Source organism: Dryobates pubescens, chromosome 4 (assembly GCF_014839835.1).
Source record: "Dryobates pubescens isolate bDryPub1 chromosome 4, bDryPub1.pri, whole genome shotgun sequence".
Lineage (NCBI taxonomy): Eukaryota > Metazoa > Chordata > Aves > Piciformes > Picidae > Dryobates > Dryobates pubescens.
This window is the reverse complement of record NC_071615.1, coordinates 12,049,067-12,067,311: the sequence shown is the minus strand read 5'-3', so window position 1 is coordinate 12,067,311 and position 18,245 is coordinate 12,049,067. Positions and strand designations below refer to the sequence as shown.

General features: G+C 35.2%; 1 protein-coding gene across 1 annotated transcript in view; it reads right to left on the bottom strand.

Annotated features, from left to right (window-relative positions):
- The window catches only part of SNX29 (sorting nexin 29), a 93,136-nt gene that overhangs the window by 10,674 nt on the left and 64,217 nt on the right, over positions 1 to 18,245 (bottom strand). Inside the window, exon 21 of the mRNA XM_054180725.1 lies at positions 15,233 to 15,372. Coding sequence (XP_054036700.1) covers positions 15,233 to 15,372 — 140 coding nt within the window. The remainder of the gene's footprint in view (positions 1 to 15,232; positions 15,373 to 18,245) is intronic.

The window sequence follows — 18,245 nt, the reverse complement described above, 5'->3', positions numbered from 1 at the left end:
AAGACTATGCTGATGTGACATGAAGACTGTTTATGGCCTACATAGGTGCGCAGGTGATACATATAAACTTGACTGCACTAATAATGGCTGACAGTTAGACATGACAGTCTTTTAATCTTACACATAGAGCTACCCTGTGCTTAGAAGAAGCTGGCCATTGGATTTTGTTGCAGTCTTCAGGATTTACATGCATTTGACTCAGCTGTAGCACTAACAGTAAAAATATGGTAAAATATTCTGTCTGCCTGACAATGCAAACCAGACCAGTTTTATTTCCCTTTGGTCACACCTAGCAATTCTCAATAGCAGGAGCTTTGGGATTTATCCCTTTTAATATGTAGGAGTCATCTACTGAAAGATTTTTAAAGGAGCCAGACATGCAGAGCTGTTCAGTATGATTTACCCAGAAACTGTTTTAAGACTAATAAACAAAATCTCTTATAAATAATTAATTTATGAGTTCTTAAAGGTTAGAACAACATTTCAGACACATTTCAGAATGAGTGGACACAGAATAGTAAGAGACAGACTCCTTGGCTCATTTTGCAGTTGCAAAATTAAGCAGGAGTTACACAATTTACAAGGTAGATTCCTAACTACAGGTAACTGCAGTCCCTGAAGACTCTCATGTTACTGGTTCTTCTATGTATCACACGTTCTATGAAACTCTTGTGTAATTCTGTTACACTTTAAAATTCTTGAAAAGAAATCATACTGCTGTTGGTATAATCACACTCTGGGGGACTGTGTAGTTCATATGAGAAGATTTGAAGAAAAATTACTCTGGTCTGCTCTTGGAGACAGTAACATCAGCCTTCTCAGTACAAATCTTTCCTGCAATTTGTCTAAACTGCATTGTTTTAGCAAAAGTAAACTGTTCCACTACAAAGCAGCTCTGCTTTAGGAACTCTGCAGATATTCTGACTACATAATCACAGACAAGAACAGCCCAATGTTACACCTAGACTGATGTTGTAAATACACAAATTACTTCGGTCACATTGTCCCTAGGTTAGTATTACACTGAATCAGTAAGGGTTACAAGTGTGAAGAGGGTTATCAGTGCAATCTCTCCAGGTGAACTGGAGCTGTGTGGTGAAGCTACCTGTATTATTTCCACATAGTTGAGGTCATTTTGCATTTCTGAACCAGCATTTGGCCCAATTTGAACCTACAGAAAATGTATTTGGAGACCTCTGAAACAGTTTAAAGCATATTCCTAAAAAACTAGCAGCAAACACTTTCTTTACTCATTAGTTAATGATGTGAAGTGATATGGCAGGTATATGCATACATACAATTAATTTTTGTTATTAATAGATGAATGCCCATAATTACAATGTTATTCTAAAATCCTTCAACTAGCTGTTCATAGATTCTGCTATCACCACAGAAGTGCCAAACATATTAAAAATACACCACAAAAATAGCAGCTGAAATACAACAGAATTGAAGGGACTATGTTTATAGCTGGCAGACTAACAAAAGCAAGGAACAAAGCTTCTGTAGGATGTTTTGAATTTCAGTGATGGCGTGTAGCTAATTCATGCTGTTTTCACATGAGAAATTGATGGCTGCTGAAATATTTTTTCAATACAAGTTCAAATGAGGGAAAGAAATAATCCACCTCCTTTTGAAAAACTGTGCAGTTAGGCATAAACAAACTTGTTATGGTCTGGATTAAAGCCAAGAGTGTGCACAAGTACAAAGATACCTCCCTTACGAAGATTATTTGCTTGCTATATTTGAATGGATGCATCCATTTATCCATTACTGACAGTGCTGCACAGAAAATGGTACAAATAAGCACTGGAAGACTGCAATATAAGGTAAGATGTAGAAACAGATTTTTCTAAACCACATTTTCATGAGTATTCCTTACTGTTTCCCATGCTGAACAAATAAAGCTCATATATCCATCCCTCAGCAAAGCCTCTTTTACTCCTCAAACTCTTTTCTATGGTGGAAAAGCAATTAAACTTATTTTTTGGGTTTATTCCCAGTGAACTAAGCATTACAGAATAGGTTTTCATCGCAATACTCCAAATCTAATGATTCCATTAAGAGAAAAATGTTGGAGTCATGTTGTTTCATTAGCAAATTTTTTTTTTTTAATCTTGCCATATTTGTAATTATGGCAAATTTACATATGGGAGTCTATTTACACACACGTTCTCATTTAAGGAACAGTGTTTTTCAACACTTGCTCTCTCTTTTCTTTTTTCCTCTCCTCCTAACAGATTTCTCAAGGGCAACTGAACTGAGACATTGACATTTCAGGAGATCTGCAGCAAACATCATAAACTCATGTTTGAGAGCTTAGCTTGCGTATTTCTGATAATGCATTACATAAATACACTGTGCCAAAACTGTTTGCAAATGCCATCCTGTGCCAAAATTGTTTGCAAATGTCACAGAGAACCACCCAATATGAAAAGGGCCCTTTCCTTAATCTAGAGTGATTACTTCTGCACAAAGGCCTGATCTAAGGGCTACAGAACACAAACATTGCTTGACTGATGCTTGCTGTGCCCCACTGTGACTCTCATCAGTAGGAAATGAAAGCATGCAGTGACTTACAGGAATTGGTCCTTGTTTTTCTGCATCAGATACCTTGAAAAAAATACCACTTCCAATTTCACAGAATGTCAGAAAGGCAATTTGGTGATAAGACAATAGATGTTTGAGAACTGAAAAGAGAACACAAGTCTATTGCCCTGACCAAAAGGAGATACCGCTAACCTGCTAGGTCATGTCACCCAGACTCTGGTTCCTAAACAACAAATCCACTAAATGTTGCTCTCACTGGAGAATGCTGCCTTCGTGTATCAAATATACACTTACTGCAAGGTGATTTCTTCCATTCTTCCATACTTTAGAAAGTCTTGGAATAAAACTGATTTTGTAGGTCATCTGCACAGTTAGCAAGGATCTTAACCAAGATGCCCTTTTAACAGGATTCAAGCTGAAAATGGCAAGTCAAAGCCTTTCTTTTGAACATATACTCTCAATTTAAGCCAATGATGTCTGGACCTGTTGTCACCCATTAAAAGCTGTGTCTATTACATTCATGACTTCTCTAAGCAGAAATTTGAACTTCTCATGGGTCTCCAGACTGAGGCTTTTCCAGTATTCTGGCGTTCAAAAAACCAAAAAGAGAATGAAATTTTGCAGCATTTGTACTATTGCTGTACACAGAAAAATAATAAATACATCATCAAAAGGGGTCTTTTCTAACACATTGTTTTGAAGATCTTGAGGGGTAACTAAGGCTTATGGATCCCAGAGCTCTCATATCCATCTGCACTTGCACACAGACTGCTCTGACTGACCAGATGGCTTCTTACAAAACAACATGTTTATATTTTCCAAAACACTTTCTGGTGGTACACTTATTTTCTGTAAGAGACCTGCAGATGGTTCCCTTCCACTATCTATAAATTCTCCAAAATATATCTCCTGAACTAGCTGTTATGCAATACTCAGCCACATATGCTGATATTTGACTGTGAATATCTGAAGCTGGCAATTTTCTTAAAATAATCTCCATAAAGAGAAATTTAACAAGCAATTATAGATCAGCTAGTTTAAGTGCAGCTGTAGAATAAATATTACAAACTGTTTTTCAGATTTCAGTAGGCCGAAAACTAATCTTTGAAAGCCCCAACTTCATTACAGGGAATTCATATAGATTTGGCCAAGTGTGGTCTTGTTTAACTTGAATTTTTTGACAAGAGTACTGCCACAGGAAACAAGGGACATAACTTCCTTTACATATCACGTGTACTTGTTTATGAAGACAAAAAGATCTGAAACTTTAATTACTGCTATCTGAAAGCAAGGAAGAGAGAAAAGCCTGTAAGATCTCTTAGCTATTCAAGTAGCAATACGTTCTGTGCTCTTATAAGAAAATTTTTATCAACCCTGTAGAGATGTCAGTCTCTTTTCAGATGTAAAAATGCCAAATGTCATCATTTTACAACTGCTAGTAATCAGATGCAGACTAGGAGGTTAACAGAAAGCAGTCTTATGTACACTGGTTTGTATTTTACTGTTTTCATTGTTATACTTTGCAACTCTTGATTATCATTTTGTACGAGATCTAAATCATGCATTTGTTTTTATTCCAGATTTAACACTAGCATTCCATCTGGAGATAATACAAATGGCACGTTAACCCACTGCAGAGCCTGCTGAACTGAGAAGACACCCACCTCAAGCTCTCAGTGAGACCTGATTTAACAAAGAAAGACTGGTAAATTGAGTTGACAGGCAGACTTTGAGGCAAGCCTGGCTGAGCTGTGCAATGTGCACAGACTGAGCAGCGCACACAATGAAATGACTGACAGAACGCCACAATGAATCAGAGATACAAATATGGTCAGAATCAACCATAATATTGCATCTGTAAGAGCTGCTGGTTATCTTACCTTGCCAGGTATTTCCATTTCCTTTATTTTCCCATTGAGTTCATACCTTAGGCCTAGAGAATGAGCACAGTAGCCTTGTACAGATAATATCACAGATGCCTGTATTTTAAACAATATTAAAATAGTCACCTAGACTTCATTTTGTATGCCCATATGCCCCACAAATGCACATTTTATATTTTATATATCACATCCACTTACAGTATATTGATAGCAATGAACAGAGACAATGGGGTTTTAGAACTCTGCAAGGCAAAAGCTTCTTAAGGAGGAAATACAGATATGTATTCTAAGGCTTCAGGATGAGTACTGTATATATGTATGCACTGGGGGGGAGGAAATTACCTCAGAATCTACTGAATGCTTTCCATGAGCTAAAACTGATTTCAAAGTATGCAGTAGTCTACTGCTCTACCTTCCAAAATATATTTTGAGAAAACTACCAGTTTAAGGCATTTTTACTACACTTCTCCAAGCTGAAAACCTCACTTGAGAGTTCTCACTGCACAAGTCACTCCAGTTAAAAGAACAACTGCAGTGAACAAGAGCCTAGCATTGCAATCTGGACTTTTCTGATTTTATGCACTGTTGTAAACTAATTTTAAATTAGAACCTACACACTGGACTGTACACCCAAACAATATATTCTGTTCCTATGTGCAATTAATTAAATACATTAACCAGTGCTGACAGACAGTAAAAAGAAGGTAAAGTGAGCATACTGGTACAAAACAGCAGTGCTTATGAGAAACAAACATTAGTTCAGTATCTGAATGGCAAGTAAAACTATCATATGTCTAAGCTTGACATGAACAACTTTGTTCCTTCATTCTCATTACAAAGAAGTTTCAAGATGGTTGTCAATATTGCTGAAAGTAAAAAAAATGTAAATTGATTGCTTGATACCGTATTCCATCACAAAATGCTTTGATGCTATGAAGAATGAGGATGGTACTTTGAAGTACTGCACACTTAATTATATTACTCCACTTTACATAACTAGGATGCAAAAATTTGTTACAAATTCAAAATTGGCACAAGGAGCTTTAAAGGCTATTGGATCTATTGTTTATGAATTAGTTATTGACAAAATAGAAGTGGGATGTGTGTGTGTGTGTGTGTGTTCATAATTAGGAACAGTTTATGACCTAGCTAACCAAATACACCTTGGCAAATACTTGCCAGTTAGGGGAATATGCAAGAAGTACACTGAAAGGAATAACGAGTTTTTGTTGATGGGCAATGGAAAATGAGTTGATTCACACTTAGACCTTAAGATACAGAACTCTGCAAAAGGCATTATATATTCTCTCAGAGTGATGGCTGGATGTCTAAAACCTTATTAGCTACCTCTTTCTACTGTGATCTCCACACTTACTTTAAATAGCTGTCTTGCTCTACTTCATACTAACTTTATATATATTATATATATGGGAATGGATGGTAGCTGTATCTTTTATTTCACAATTTACACAATTACAATTTATTGCCTTAAGCAGCAGCATTCTCAGTTACCAGGCTAATGTTTGCTGTAAAAATCCCAGCAGAGAAAATGGACAGCTAATTCAGATTTTTGAGTGGACTTGGGCTCATTTATCACTGGTGCCACTAGAAATGAGAAAAAAACAACAACCTGATCTTCATGGAACGAATAAAACTTTCCAACCACAGGAAGTAGAAAGAAACCTCTTACCCATTAATGATACAGGCAACAGAAGTAAGAAATTTCAAAGTGGTGGAGAGTGATAGAGAGTCTTAATGAGTCACAGTCACTTGAAGAAGTGAGACACAAACAACTCATTTCCTATTCCACAACATTTTTCCTAACTGTGACTACTCATTTCTGGATGTCAATAACTGGTGCTCAAATGCATCAATCTTCCAACTAACTTGTTTTTATTCAAGATAATTTACAATTTTGACTTCATTCTGAAACATAATAAAGCTTTTACTTTATTGGTGTAAATCAACCTGTACTTTTGAGTATTCAGCATTACAATTTGTTGTTATATTACTACCTCATCGACAGAAACATAAATTTAAACTAAGAACTGTAAGACAGCAAAACAGGGATGGCAGAAATTAAAACTGTATTTCTGCAAGTTTCTTTCCTAGTTTATTTTTATGTTGTATACAAAGTAAAGAGAAGAATTACAAATTGGCTCTCCCTATTTTACCCAGCCTCAAAACTGAAACTTTCTTTACTGGCTCTAGAACCCACTCTTTGCTACCAATCCCATAAACACCTGCTGCAGTACAGAATATATATATAAGGAGTTCACTTTGTAACAAGGAGTGCATATGACTTGCTTGTTACCAAGGAAACAAGGATCGCTGCTGTAATGACACAAAACTGCGTGTGCTTTTATGAGAAAATCTTAACCTTTTCTTGCACTGCTAGAAGTTAAGCATGTCAGGGACATAAACTTTAGAGTTTAGAAAAACCACCTCTTGCTAAAGACTTGCTGAGTTTATTAGCGAGCAGTAAAACAGCAGGACAAAAGGAAGAAGTAAATGCTACTAAGAAGGATGACTCTTAGACTGGTCATTCATTACTAAGTCTCTTGTTAACTGGGAGGGAAAAGACAAAAAGTGATAACACAATTCCTGGGGCCAAATAAAATTAAAAATTTAAATTAAAAAAGAATATATATATATCTCCAAAGACATTTTGATCAGACCAGTTCCTTAGCTAAGCTGACCAGCATTCCAACTCAACTCAAGTTGCCTAGACTAAGAAAAGTGGTTATGCCTTGTACAAACTGGGAAACAAGCATACTCAAGAACAATAAAAGAGATTCAAAGTGACATTAAATTATTTCTGCATGTTATAAAGGTATTAAATTTTAAAATATTAGGTAATTTGATGATTTTGTATTTTCAGGGAAGGCAACTTGGCATTTTCACTAACTCTTAGAGCCTATCAGAAAATGCACAGCACTGTTAAAAGCTCATTTTGTACAGCACTGAAGTGTGCTATAGCATTGAATGTGGCTTTGTTCAGCAATCTCCATTTGTTTCAGAGCTTCATAAAGCATGTGTTTATAGAGAAAACCAATATAAACCAGTTAGCTACCAATAGCAACACAAAGTCCCTTTTGACTGTTACTCTCAACCTGTTTGCTCTACATTTTTGTCCCCATTCCTCTGAACCATGTAATGGAGAACTTTTCTTGTACATTTCTACACATATAAAGGAAATAGCATACCATATCCTCTCCCTGATTTGTTTCACCAAGTTCAGTCACAAAATATCGGTATTGCCTGTTGTAACATTCTTCTTTCCTCAGGCAGCATTAAACAAGAATTTATTCTGAAGCAACCATAAAAGATCACAAGCCCTCAAACACTTCCAATGATGACTGAAGAATACTCAATTCGAGTACAGTATACACTGAAGTATTCTCCTCATAAGCACTGTATAGGTCACTGAATACAAAGAAACATAACAAAAATCTACCTGATGGATACAGACTCATAAACACCTATTTGTGAGGCCTGTTGAGTAATTGGTAGCAAGTAACTTTGCAGAGCAAGTCTCACTATCTTTATTGAGATGGTAACTGTTAAGAATCATACTAACTGGAAGTGAAATTGCTGGGTTTTTCAATGGCAAGACTCAATAATGAGGCAATAAATACTTAAAACCCTTGAGCATTATGAAGCAGCTGTAGGACATAACCAGTTTTATTGAGCATCACACCAAGGCGAACAAATGACAAATGCCTTTTCATCAAGGTGTCTTAGGTCCTAGAACAACACAACACTGAACAAACACCAAGGTGCTTCCTTAAGGTGAGATTAGAAGGATGTGCTTCTGTAATATGTTTGCTATTAGCCATAATCTGCAGTAGAAAATGTTTTCAGTTGTACTTCTACCGAATTCTGAAACACTTATGGCTCAGTACTGCCTTAAAAGTGAAAGACTGAGAACATAGAAGTGAGAGCAAGAAGGTATGGGCAAGGGCAAGAAAACTGTCTGGCAGGAGTCAGAGACATGCACAGAAAGTTTCTTGCATCTGAATAAAATCAAGTTACATGGGCACTGCTGGCAAATCTCCCTTAATATGACCAACTGCTGGGAAGAGAAATAGAATCTATAGAAATGCAGCTGAGAGGAATAAGAGAATTAAGAAAAATCAAACATTTTCTACTCCTTTCTATTTTTACAATTGAGAGAAGGATTGACAACTACAAGGAAAGTTTTTATAAACATCAAAGCATATATTCTGACTCCAGATTTTCACTTTGCTTAAATTTTGACTCCAGATGCAAAGGATTGTATTTACTTCACACTCCCTTATTATATGCAACCTATCTTCCTTTTACAATTAAGTGTTTTGTATGTCTCTCTCCCTACTTATTCTTGCCCTCTTTATCACTGTTTCTCCTCCTTGTATCCTCTGATACAGTTTTTTCCTTCCTTGTTTTCCTCTAACATTCATAGACCATCTTAACTCCTCAGAGCAGGGAAAGGAAAATTTATTACATTTGTAGAATGCCATGTAATACAGATCTTCAGTGTCGATATCTGCCAAACCCCAATGACAGTGTAACATCATAATATGATTCTTGCAGAAAGAAAAGAGATGAAAGTATGAATTCTCATACGCTTTGAGCAAACAATTTTTTGTCCTACTTCTTCACATTTCAGTTAGATCAAAACAGGCATGATACTTTTTTTAAGTTTGATGTCAAGCCTCATAGGTTATGAGAGACTAAAAACAAAACTGTCAGTTACAAAGTGAGGAATGCAGAAACCAAGAATAACAGTGAGACAACTATACGTTTGTTAAGGACAATCCACTCCAAGTAAGATATATTGATTCTATCATGAGCAAAAATTCCACAGAACCATACATTTCTGCACTGGAACTTCCTGCATTATCTGAATGTGCTAATCAAATTTATATATCTAAGATATTTTTACTTCAACAATCATCAGTGCTTGGCAACATATTCCATTGAAAGCTAAATATTGTGTAATGTCTCTACATAGTTTTCTGAGTAGATCAATCAATTAACATAGCAATAAATTAGTTTCATTAGCATGTTTCAGGCATTAGGAGGTGCTTTACTAATTAAAAGTCACATATTTAGGCAAATGCTATTCCCAGTTTGTTAATATAAATTATATTCCTCTTTATCAGAGTGCTTGCTTACTGTTACAGAATGCAACTCAGATCTGTGAAAGAGATACAGAAGTCATTCAGTGCTAAGTTGCTAGCACAATCTACAACTTCAAAGGATGCAGTCAGGTAAAAATTTGGCCACCAGCCACAATACATTAGCTGGATACTGTAATTTATTCTACTATAAAGCACAGCTATGTACACTAATAGCTTTAAGAACTGCCAAGCCATCACCAGCTCATGGGTTTAGAAATTAGCATATTAAAACTTCCTTATTTTGCACTGAAATTGCTGTGCAGTATTTCAGGGATAGCTTGCTTCTTTGCTTTTAATCTTACTGTTTATCTGATAATGCACAGTAGAATACTGGCACCACAGACTGCAAATTGAATGAGACCAAAAGCAGATACAGGGCTTTACATGCTGTTCAGTACTAAAGATATCTTAGAGGAACATTTCAAGGGCAGTATTTCTTTTTGAGTGGCTGACTGAGTGGTACTGAAATCTGCCTGTCAGGTGGACCTGTATCTCTCTGTTGCACTTCCCATAACTTTATCTTCCAGGAAGCAAGAAGCATTCAGAAAAAGAGAAGTACAAACAGTGACATAACTGACTACCTTTTAACTTGGTGATTCAAAGACAACTGACACAAATACCCTAAGAACACAACTTTTGCTCTCAAATATGTTGTCAGTAATGTTATGTGGTGAAATGAAGACAACATATTTTTTGAACATTACAACCCTCTAATCACCACAGAGAACTGATGATTACTCTGGTGTTCAAACACATCCCACAGACAACAGTTTCTGAGAACCTGCTCTAGCCTTTTTCCTGACAATTTACTGAGCAGATTCTCTGCTTTCTTTAAAACATATGTTTGAGCAGCTACCACAAGAGAACAAATGTCCAGCTCTGCAGCTCAGCAGAACATATAATTAATCATTATCTAGAAACTGTTGTAACACGTAGCTGCGGCCTGGAAAACGAGATGAAAAAAACCTCAGCACAGTCATCTGTGAAAATATCCACAAAATTCTGGTTGTATCATCCATGCATATATTTTAATCCAAACATTTGCATTTCCAAAGCAAAAGAGTCAATAAGTGGCAGTACTCTTATTTGAATATCATTGCATTTTGTTCACACATAACATGTGTTTGACCAGCTGTACAGTTAGCTGACACTTCTTTGCGTGGGGTTTATGTAAAACACAATTTGAGGTAAAGTTGCAGGTTGTGATCTTGGGCAATCATAGATTTATAGACTATTTTAAGTTGGAAGGCACCTCTGGAGAATACTTAGCCAATTCCACTTGCACAAGGTTGCACAGGATTGTGTCCTGTCAGGTCTTTAACATCTCTAAGGACAGAGTGATGGGCAACCTGTTGGAATGTTCTATTGCCCTAACAGTAAAAAGTATTTTCCTTTTTTCTTGCATTTCAGTTTACACCTATTATGAGGCCATTTTATATAAAGACAACAGACACAGAAAAATGGAACGTCACAACTTTTTAGTGTTTCATTTCACAACTTTTCACAGGTTTTAGCTTTTCACATACATGAATGATGTATGTAAAAGATGATTCATGTTGAATGAAACAATTATATGGTCCTAAGAACTGTGATGCTTTTGCTCTTGTTCTTAAATGCGTATTTACAAAGAGCTAATATGTGTGATTTTTTTTTTGATAGATCAGTATGTGATTAAAACCTAAGTGTATGTGTAATATCATGTTTTATTTATCTGTAATGTACCAATTGTGTATGCAAATCAATGGTAATTTAATAAGTATTAAGAGAGAGGCCTTCACCAGCTAGCAGATGGGAGTAATCCAATTCAGCAGTGCCAATTCTTGATTTAGGGTTTGCACTGCATGGACTGGAAAGTTTAAATTGTCATGTCAATTTTATTATTACAAAGAATTTGTTATTTGTCATGTACATAGGAAAATGAACAGAGACAGAATCTCTTTTTCACATTAAGACAGCAAAATGGATTATAAAGGAAAGTATTTGACCAAACCTGTGACTGAGATAATGCAGCATTAAAATAAAAATAAATTTAAAAAATATATACAAAGAGATTACAAATGATAGAGACTACAACAGAAAGAATACAACATTAATCACACTTCACAGCATAAGGTATCAAAACAAATTCCATTTCCGTGATTAACCACTAGTATTTCATAAAATAATGAAAAGAAATGCTAGCAAACTGATTCACATTATTTTACTGCAAACTGTTAACTGTATCCAAATTTCAAAAGAAAATTATTTCTGTTTAACAGTGGCAGGCTATTTCACACAGATCTTGTTTTGCCTCATCAAATTTGTGCCTGACTGTATGAATTCATTGCATTTGACAGGGAGAAATCCACAAAGGAACAACCTTTTAGGCAATATTCCTTCCAGCATTTAATATGCTGTGGGTTCAGTCTTGAAGAGGTTAATCTCATTTTCTGTTCACCATAATCATATTCTAGGATTTAAACCAGATTTTAAAAGTGATTAATTAAAATTGACCCTGCAATTTCTATCCATAGGATGCCTAATCAGCCACAACCTTTATGGGATTTTTAATTTTCACACTGAAGTGTGTCCATTTAATTTTGCACTGAGAAGAAACTCTTTAACACCAAATAATTTCTTCTTTTTTTTTTTTTTTTTTTTTTTTTTGCCTAGGAAGCAATTGCTTCCTAAATTTAATACCCCAGAGGCTTTTTATGCATATTAAGATTGCAATTCTTTCTCCTAGACTCCAAGGTATCACTACGCTCTGGAGCACAGTCCCATGACTAAACTCTTAATGTTTAGTAACTGTTAACTCTTTCATTAAGAAACATATAATCAGCAACTATTAACACATTAGTGCTATAAAAACCAAATTAAATAGTTCAGAATTATTATATAGCTACTTGACATGCTTTATATTAAAGTATTATTAAAATATTATTAAAATATCAGAATAGAAGAACTGCAGGTACAGTATAAAGTTTACAACAGATTCATGTAATAAACACTTTAGAGTCCAGCATGTTCACGACATTTTGATGAAGCTCAAAACCCACTAAGGCAGAACAATACTGGAGAAGTTGGCAATAGGAAGTAGAACTGAAATGCATTTTTATTTTAGATGCTTTTTCTTACTCACCAACAGGTCCAGGTCACGACACTCAGAAAATAAAGGACATCTAATTCAAATGATAACCTAGCAATGATGATACTTTCTAAAATGTGCTCCTTCCGTCATTGTCTGAAGGTTCTTTATACTAATTTAATACTGCTGCTCTAGCTGCAGAGGCAGAGTTTGATATCTCAGTAGAAAAATGCATTAAAACCCTACTTTGTCTGCTGCAGGTGAGGTATATATTTATTTTGCTCCACAGCCTACCTTTTCCAGAATCCCACTAATATTCCCATGGAGAACTATCTTCTCTTGCTAAGAGAAACTGCTGATATATTTATTACTTGAGAAGAAGCTCCAAGGGAGTAATTCAGAGATACATACACAAACAAAACTTTTTGCCATTGTGTCCAGATATCAAAACATATTCTCGAGTCCACTACAGTCCATTGCTTCATGCAACGTGTTCAGAAAGATGAAACTGACAAACGCAAAAACCCTCTAAAAATAGTCTTTTTGCAGCTCATTGCATAGCTACACCCAAAGGAGGTCAGCATAGATGCAGTGCATCATAGTGGTGTTTACAAATTGTTGACAAACCGTGTTGGCAAAAACAAAACCATTTTGGTTGAAGCATGTAAACACTGCACTACAGTTCAAGTTACAAACTGCTACTATGAATGCTTTCCATCGATTAGTATTTCTAACTAGAGCATCCACAGTATTTCCTAATCTACTAGTTGTGGTTGAAGATGTTGCCCATTTTTGTCACATTTTAATATTAACTGCATTGCTATCTTTATGACCACTTGTACTGCTGAAGTAATGATAATTACAAAGCAACTCAGTGTAAAGCTGAAAACCATAACCATAATTTATTAAAATATCTTATACCCCACAAAGCTTGAAATTGAATTTCTTTCATAAGCAAACTACTTGAGGAGTAAAAACTCGCTAGCCTTGACTTAACAGATGTTACTCTGCATTACTGCTTGTCGGTGTGGAACTCTGAATAATCATTTAAACAAGCCAATGAAAAGATGGGACCTTAAATAGCACACTGTTCAGAATTTATTTTCCTACTCTACATTTAAAGCAGCAAGCAATGAAATGAAATTGACAAGAAATTATTAGTTCACTACTTCACAGAGCTATACTTAACCATCTTAAAATAAAATATAATTGGACAGGAAGAGCAAAAATTATTTTAGTTGAAAACTCAAACGCAAGTGTATTTTGTATTTGTCCCTATTTTCTTTAAAAAATAAAATGAAGCACAATGTGAAGACAAATTCTTTAAAATAACTTAACAAAAAGCCACAACTGGAAGTACTTGAAACCAATTCAAACTTCAGAGCCCTTAGTCAAATTCTACTAAAGAGGTTCTTAAGGAGAAAAGGTTAAGAGACATAAGATGTTTGTCCCTGCAAACACCATTTTACCATTTATATCATCATCATCAAGATGGACTTTTACTTTTTCAGTTCCAGAAGAAATAAGAAAACATAAAAGCCACAAAATACATCTTGGCATTCTTCCATTTCCCTATTACATATTCTAACAAATATAGCTTTCTTGAAGTTAAGTTTCAATCTGAAAATTGGAAACTCTGCATAAGGCCATGCAAATAGTACAGCTAAGTATGAATGCTTCTACTGAAACTTTAAATTGGCCCCCATTCTGCAAATTAATCTGTTCCCGGATTCACAGGCATAGATGCACAATTCCTGTGCAGAGGGTTTGTGGACAGCAAATGACTTACTCTAAACATATTCAATCTATACATCATTTGTGCAAGTGTAGTACTGAAAAAATAATACACTGAAAAATTATTCGTCAAAGAAGCAAGTTAACCTTCAAAATCTAATTTTCATTAGTAGTACTTCTTAAATAGATCTAAATCTCACAATTGGCAAAGAATGATGTGAACACCAAAATGGAAAGATTTTAAGAGATTATATCCCTTGTATGACTGCATATCAAAGGCTTTTGAGCTTCCTAACAGATGACTGTTTTATACTGTTTCTGGACAAGAATTCAACATTAACATTACTGAAATCAGAACACGGGTCAGTAGATTATAAAATTCAGCTAGAAGGATTTCCACAGCTTGACAGATTTCCACAGTTGACTTCTTAATTTGATTAAAAAGTGCTATAATAGTGGCCTACCCTCAGCCTAGAAATATACTGAAAACAAAAAATACAAACCACAAAAGCAAAACTAAACTGAAAAAGACCAAATAATATTATTCCAGACCACCTGATGCTTGAAAAGTTTGTATGGATGCAGATATTGAGGTCACTTTGATATTTTTCAAAGCTTCACAAATTCACTTTTTTTTTTTGCAAAGTCACCATTGAAATAAACAAAAATTACTCCACGTCATATATTCATTTAAATATAACAAAAGCACTTGTACTTTGAAAAGGATCCTTCTATTTAAAACCAAACATTTTGCAGATGCCAGCATTGTATTTTAAGTAAAATTGTGATTTAAAAAGCCTTCGTATTTTCTTGACTACTTGACAGATACTTACACAAAAAAGGGCATCAGCTGAATAAGAGTCTCTTTTTTGGGATTGGCTGTGAATTCTGGCACGGTCTGAATAATTTTGTTCATTACATTCCTTAGGTAATTTTGTAGCTGCTTGCGTCGCTCTTCTACAAACTTTGCATCCTAAAAATGGAAAGGAAAATATAAATGCAAAGAGAATATATTTTCCAATTCTGTAACATAACAAAATGTTCTTAATAAGCATAAAATATGATGTTTTGATGAGCTATGTTTACTAAGTCTATAGAAATATGTTGGCAGTATGGAAAAAAAAGCCTTGACTCTGTCCTTCCTAGAGATAAAGGGAAAAATCCCACAACCTGATAAAATATTTGTCTCGCAAAAATATCCACCAACAGGATGCTGAACTCTCTTCTTGGCAGAATGTCTAAGGACAAGAACTATTTTCCTAATAGCAGATCTCCATAAAATACTACAGTCTTAGAATGGCAGTGCATAAGCATGGCATAGAGGAAGTGCTCAGTTCTTATCTCTCATTAGGAAAAGTTCCAAGGAACAACAATGTTTTTAGAAGACATAAGAAACTGAGAGAGATTCTGAATGGCATTTCTTAAAGGAGCAACTTAAATTTACAGAATTAAAAAAAGAAAATCAACCAAAATTAAGAGAGATGTGCAAATATTGGCAACTAATCCTGTAAAATAGCCTCATTTTTTATGATTCACATTCCAGTTTTATATTAATAGGTGTAATAGTTAAAATCAATCTGAGAATTTAAACTTTGCATTATATGGTTTGCTACCTGTTGGGCTATTTTATCAGTCACATTGGTTTTCAGCAGCATACAGCTACACATACAAATTGTGTAGCAAGCTCTTCTGGTATTAACTGATCTACTGATAAATGAAGAAATGAAGTCTGAAAACTCTTGGAAACTGATACTTGGTTTAAAAACGAAGCTGCATTGCTGACACTTCATGCAATCCACTCTGCAGTCATTCATCCAGTACTCCACAACTGAGTACAGCTACTACACAAAACAGAGCAACAGTTTGCTCCATGCCCCGCTGCACAGACTAAGTCTGGACAAATGTGTGGCACAGAAGTCTACACACACTGTTGGGAAACGTTAAAGTCAAAATTTTAATATGTGGCAGCACATAACATTAAAATAAAATTAAATGCAACTAATAAAGAGAAGTGTAGTGCAATAGTAATTTATTGACTAACTTACATGTTATTACTTTTCTTTTTCTCATTGAGTTCTTTCATAGCTTTTTTTTTACTAGCTCAAAGGACAGCCTTGTCTTCCCATGATTTAAAGCATCACATCAACACACTGGTAGGAACCCTGATTAGCCACCAGCAACTATGTGAGGCAGAAGAAATAAAAGTGTAACACATTGGAGGTCTAGGAGAAGAAGTTTTGTGTGGAACAACATTGTTTCTGAAAGCTTTAACCACATGAGTAATAGTGATGTTTAGTATGTGAGACCCAGTTATGGAGTTATTCTCTCCTGCATATAATGAAGGAAGGAGAAGCATTGCTTTCCTTTACAAGTCTGCTCCCAGTGCAGCCACAGCCTCAGCTTAGAGCCATTCCAAAGGACTGGCCTCACCCCCATTACACTCCTTGATTCTACTTTCATCACTTCTATCAATCATGTTTTCAAAATCCCTAGAAAACACCCACATTTAAAAGAACCACACTCATTAAGTTTTTCAGTTCTTAAGGGTTTTGGTCACAAATCCTCCACAACACCAATTTTGAATGAAATCACTGCAATCATGTTCAAATTTGACCTTAAGCAGAAACTTCTTTTTTTTTAGCATGACTTCTGTACTACACATGTATTTAAGCACATCTTCCTTCAGAGGCAACAAAATGCTGACTGTAGCTACTTTCTATCCCCAATGTTATTGTACAGAATCTCATTAACTACAGACAACAATGGCACAAAGTAATTTTCTAATTAAGACTGCAAAAATATGCTTTTTGCTGTTTACAGCTGATCAAATTAGTGCCTCTAATATAGCTATTTTTCTTAATTTACTCAAGCAAAATACAGAAAACCTGAAAAACTAACCTCAGCCTGAAAGCAGTTAATTGAATGTTTTTCTAGCCTGATATAAATTTGATCTCTAAAACACTGAAGGCTCTACCATGAAACTCAGGAGGCATGTACTAAGGCCCACCATCCTGACAGAAGTAATATAAGCCAAGGTCAAAATGATTCAGCTCTAGGTCTATACTTCATCATTAAATGTGCAATTTTGCAGCAGCAGGTTGGCCACACAGTTGTTACCACCACATTGTTGCAGTAATAGAGTTTTGTCACAAAACAGTAAATAATTGTTAATAGAAAAATGCAACTGGTTCAAAACCAGGCCAACTTTTTCAACCTCAAATGATAAAAAGCTAACTCTTTGCCTCTTTTCATTGGACACAAACATCTACAACTGAAATCTAGTTCACATTTTTTTAACCCAGCTCCTAAATGATACTTTTATTTACAAGCAAAAATTAAAGGGAAAGATTGTGATTAAGAGGCCACAAAACTTCCGGTAGCATGCAAAAGTGCATCAGACTGCAGAAGCATCAAAACACAGCTAGGAAACTATTTTTAACCTGAAATTAATGTCTCTCAAAATATTTTGTCAAATTATTTTAGTCTGAGAACACATCATGGGAATCTCAACAGATGATGATGTTAAGCTATAAAACTAAAAAGCAGTCTCTGATGTATCATTCTCCTGTTTGCTGTTTTGCAGGTTTTCATTACAAGTCTAACTTCATTCCAACTTGCAGTTTAAATTGTTTCACACAACTGCTGGTCTTTCCTATACACTGTTAGTATGTAACAGATGGCAAAACACCTGATATTCTTCATTATTAATGGGGCAGCTCACTTAAGATGTTTCAAATATTTTTCACAAGCTGCTGGAAATGGTAAGATTGCCATGGTTACCTGCCATGACTTAGGGTCAGATAAAACACTTTTATATTCTGTATTTGGTGCTGTTACACTCAACAT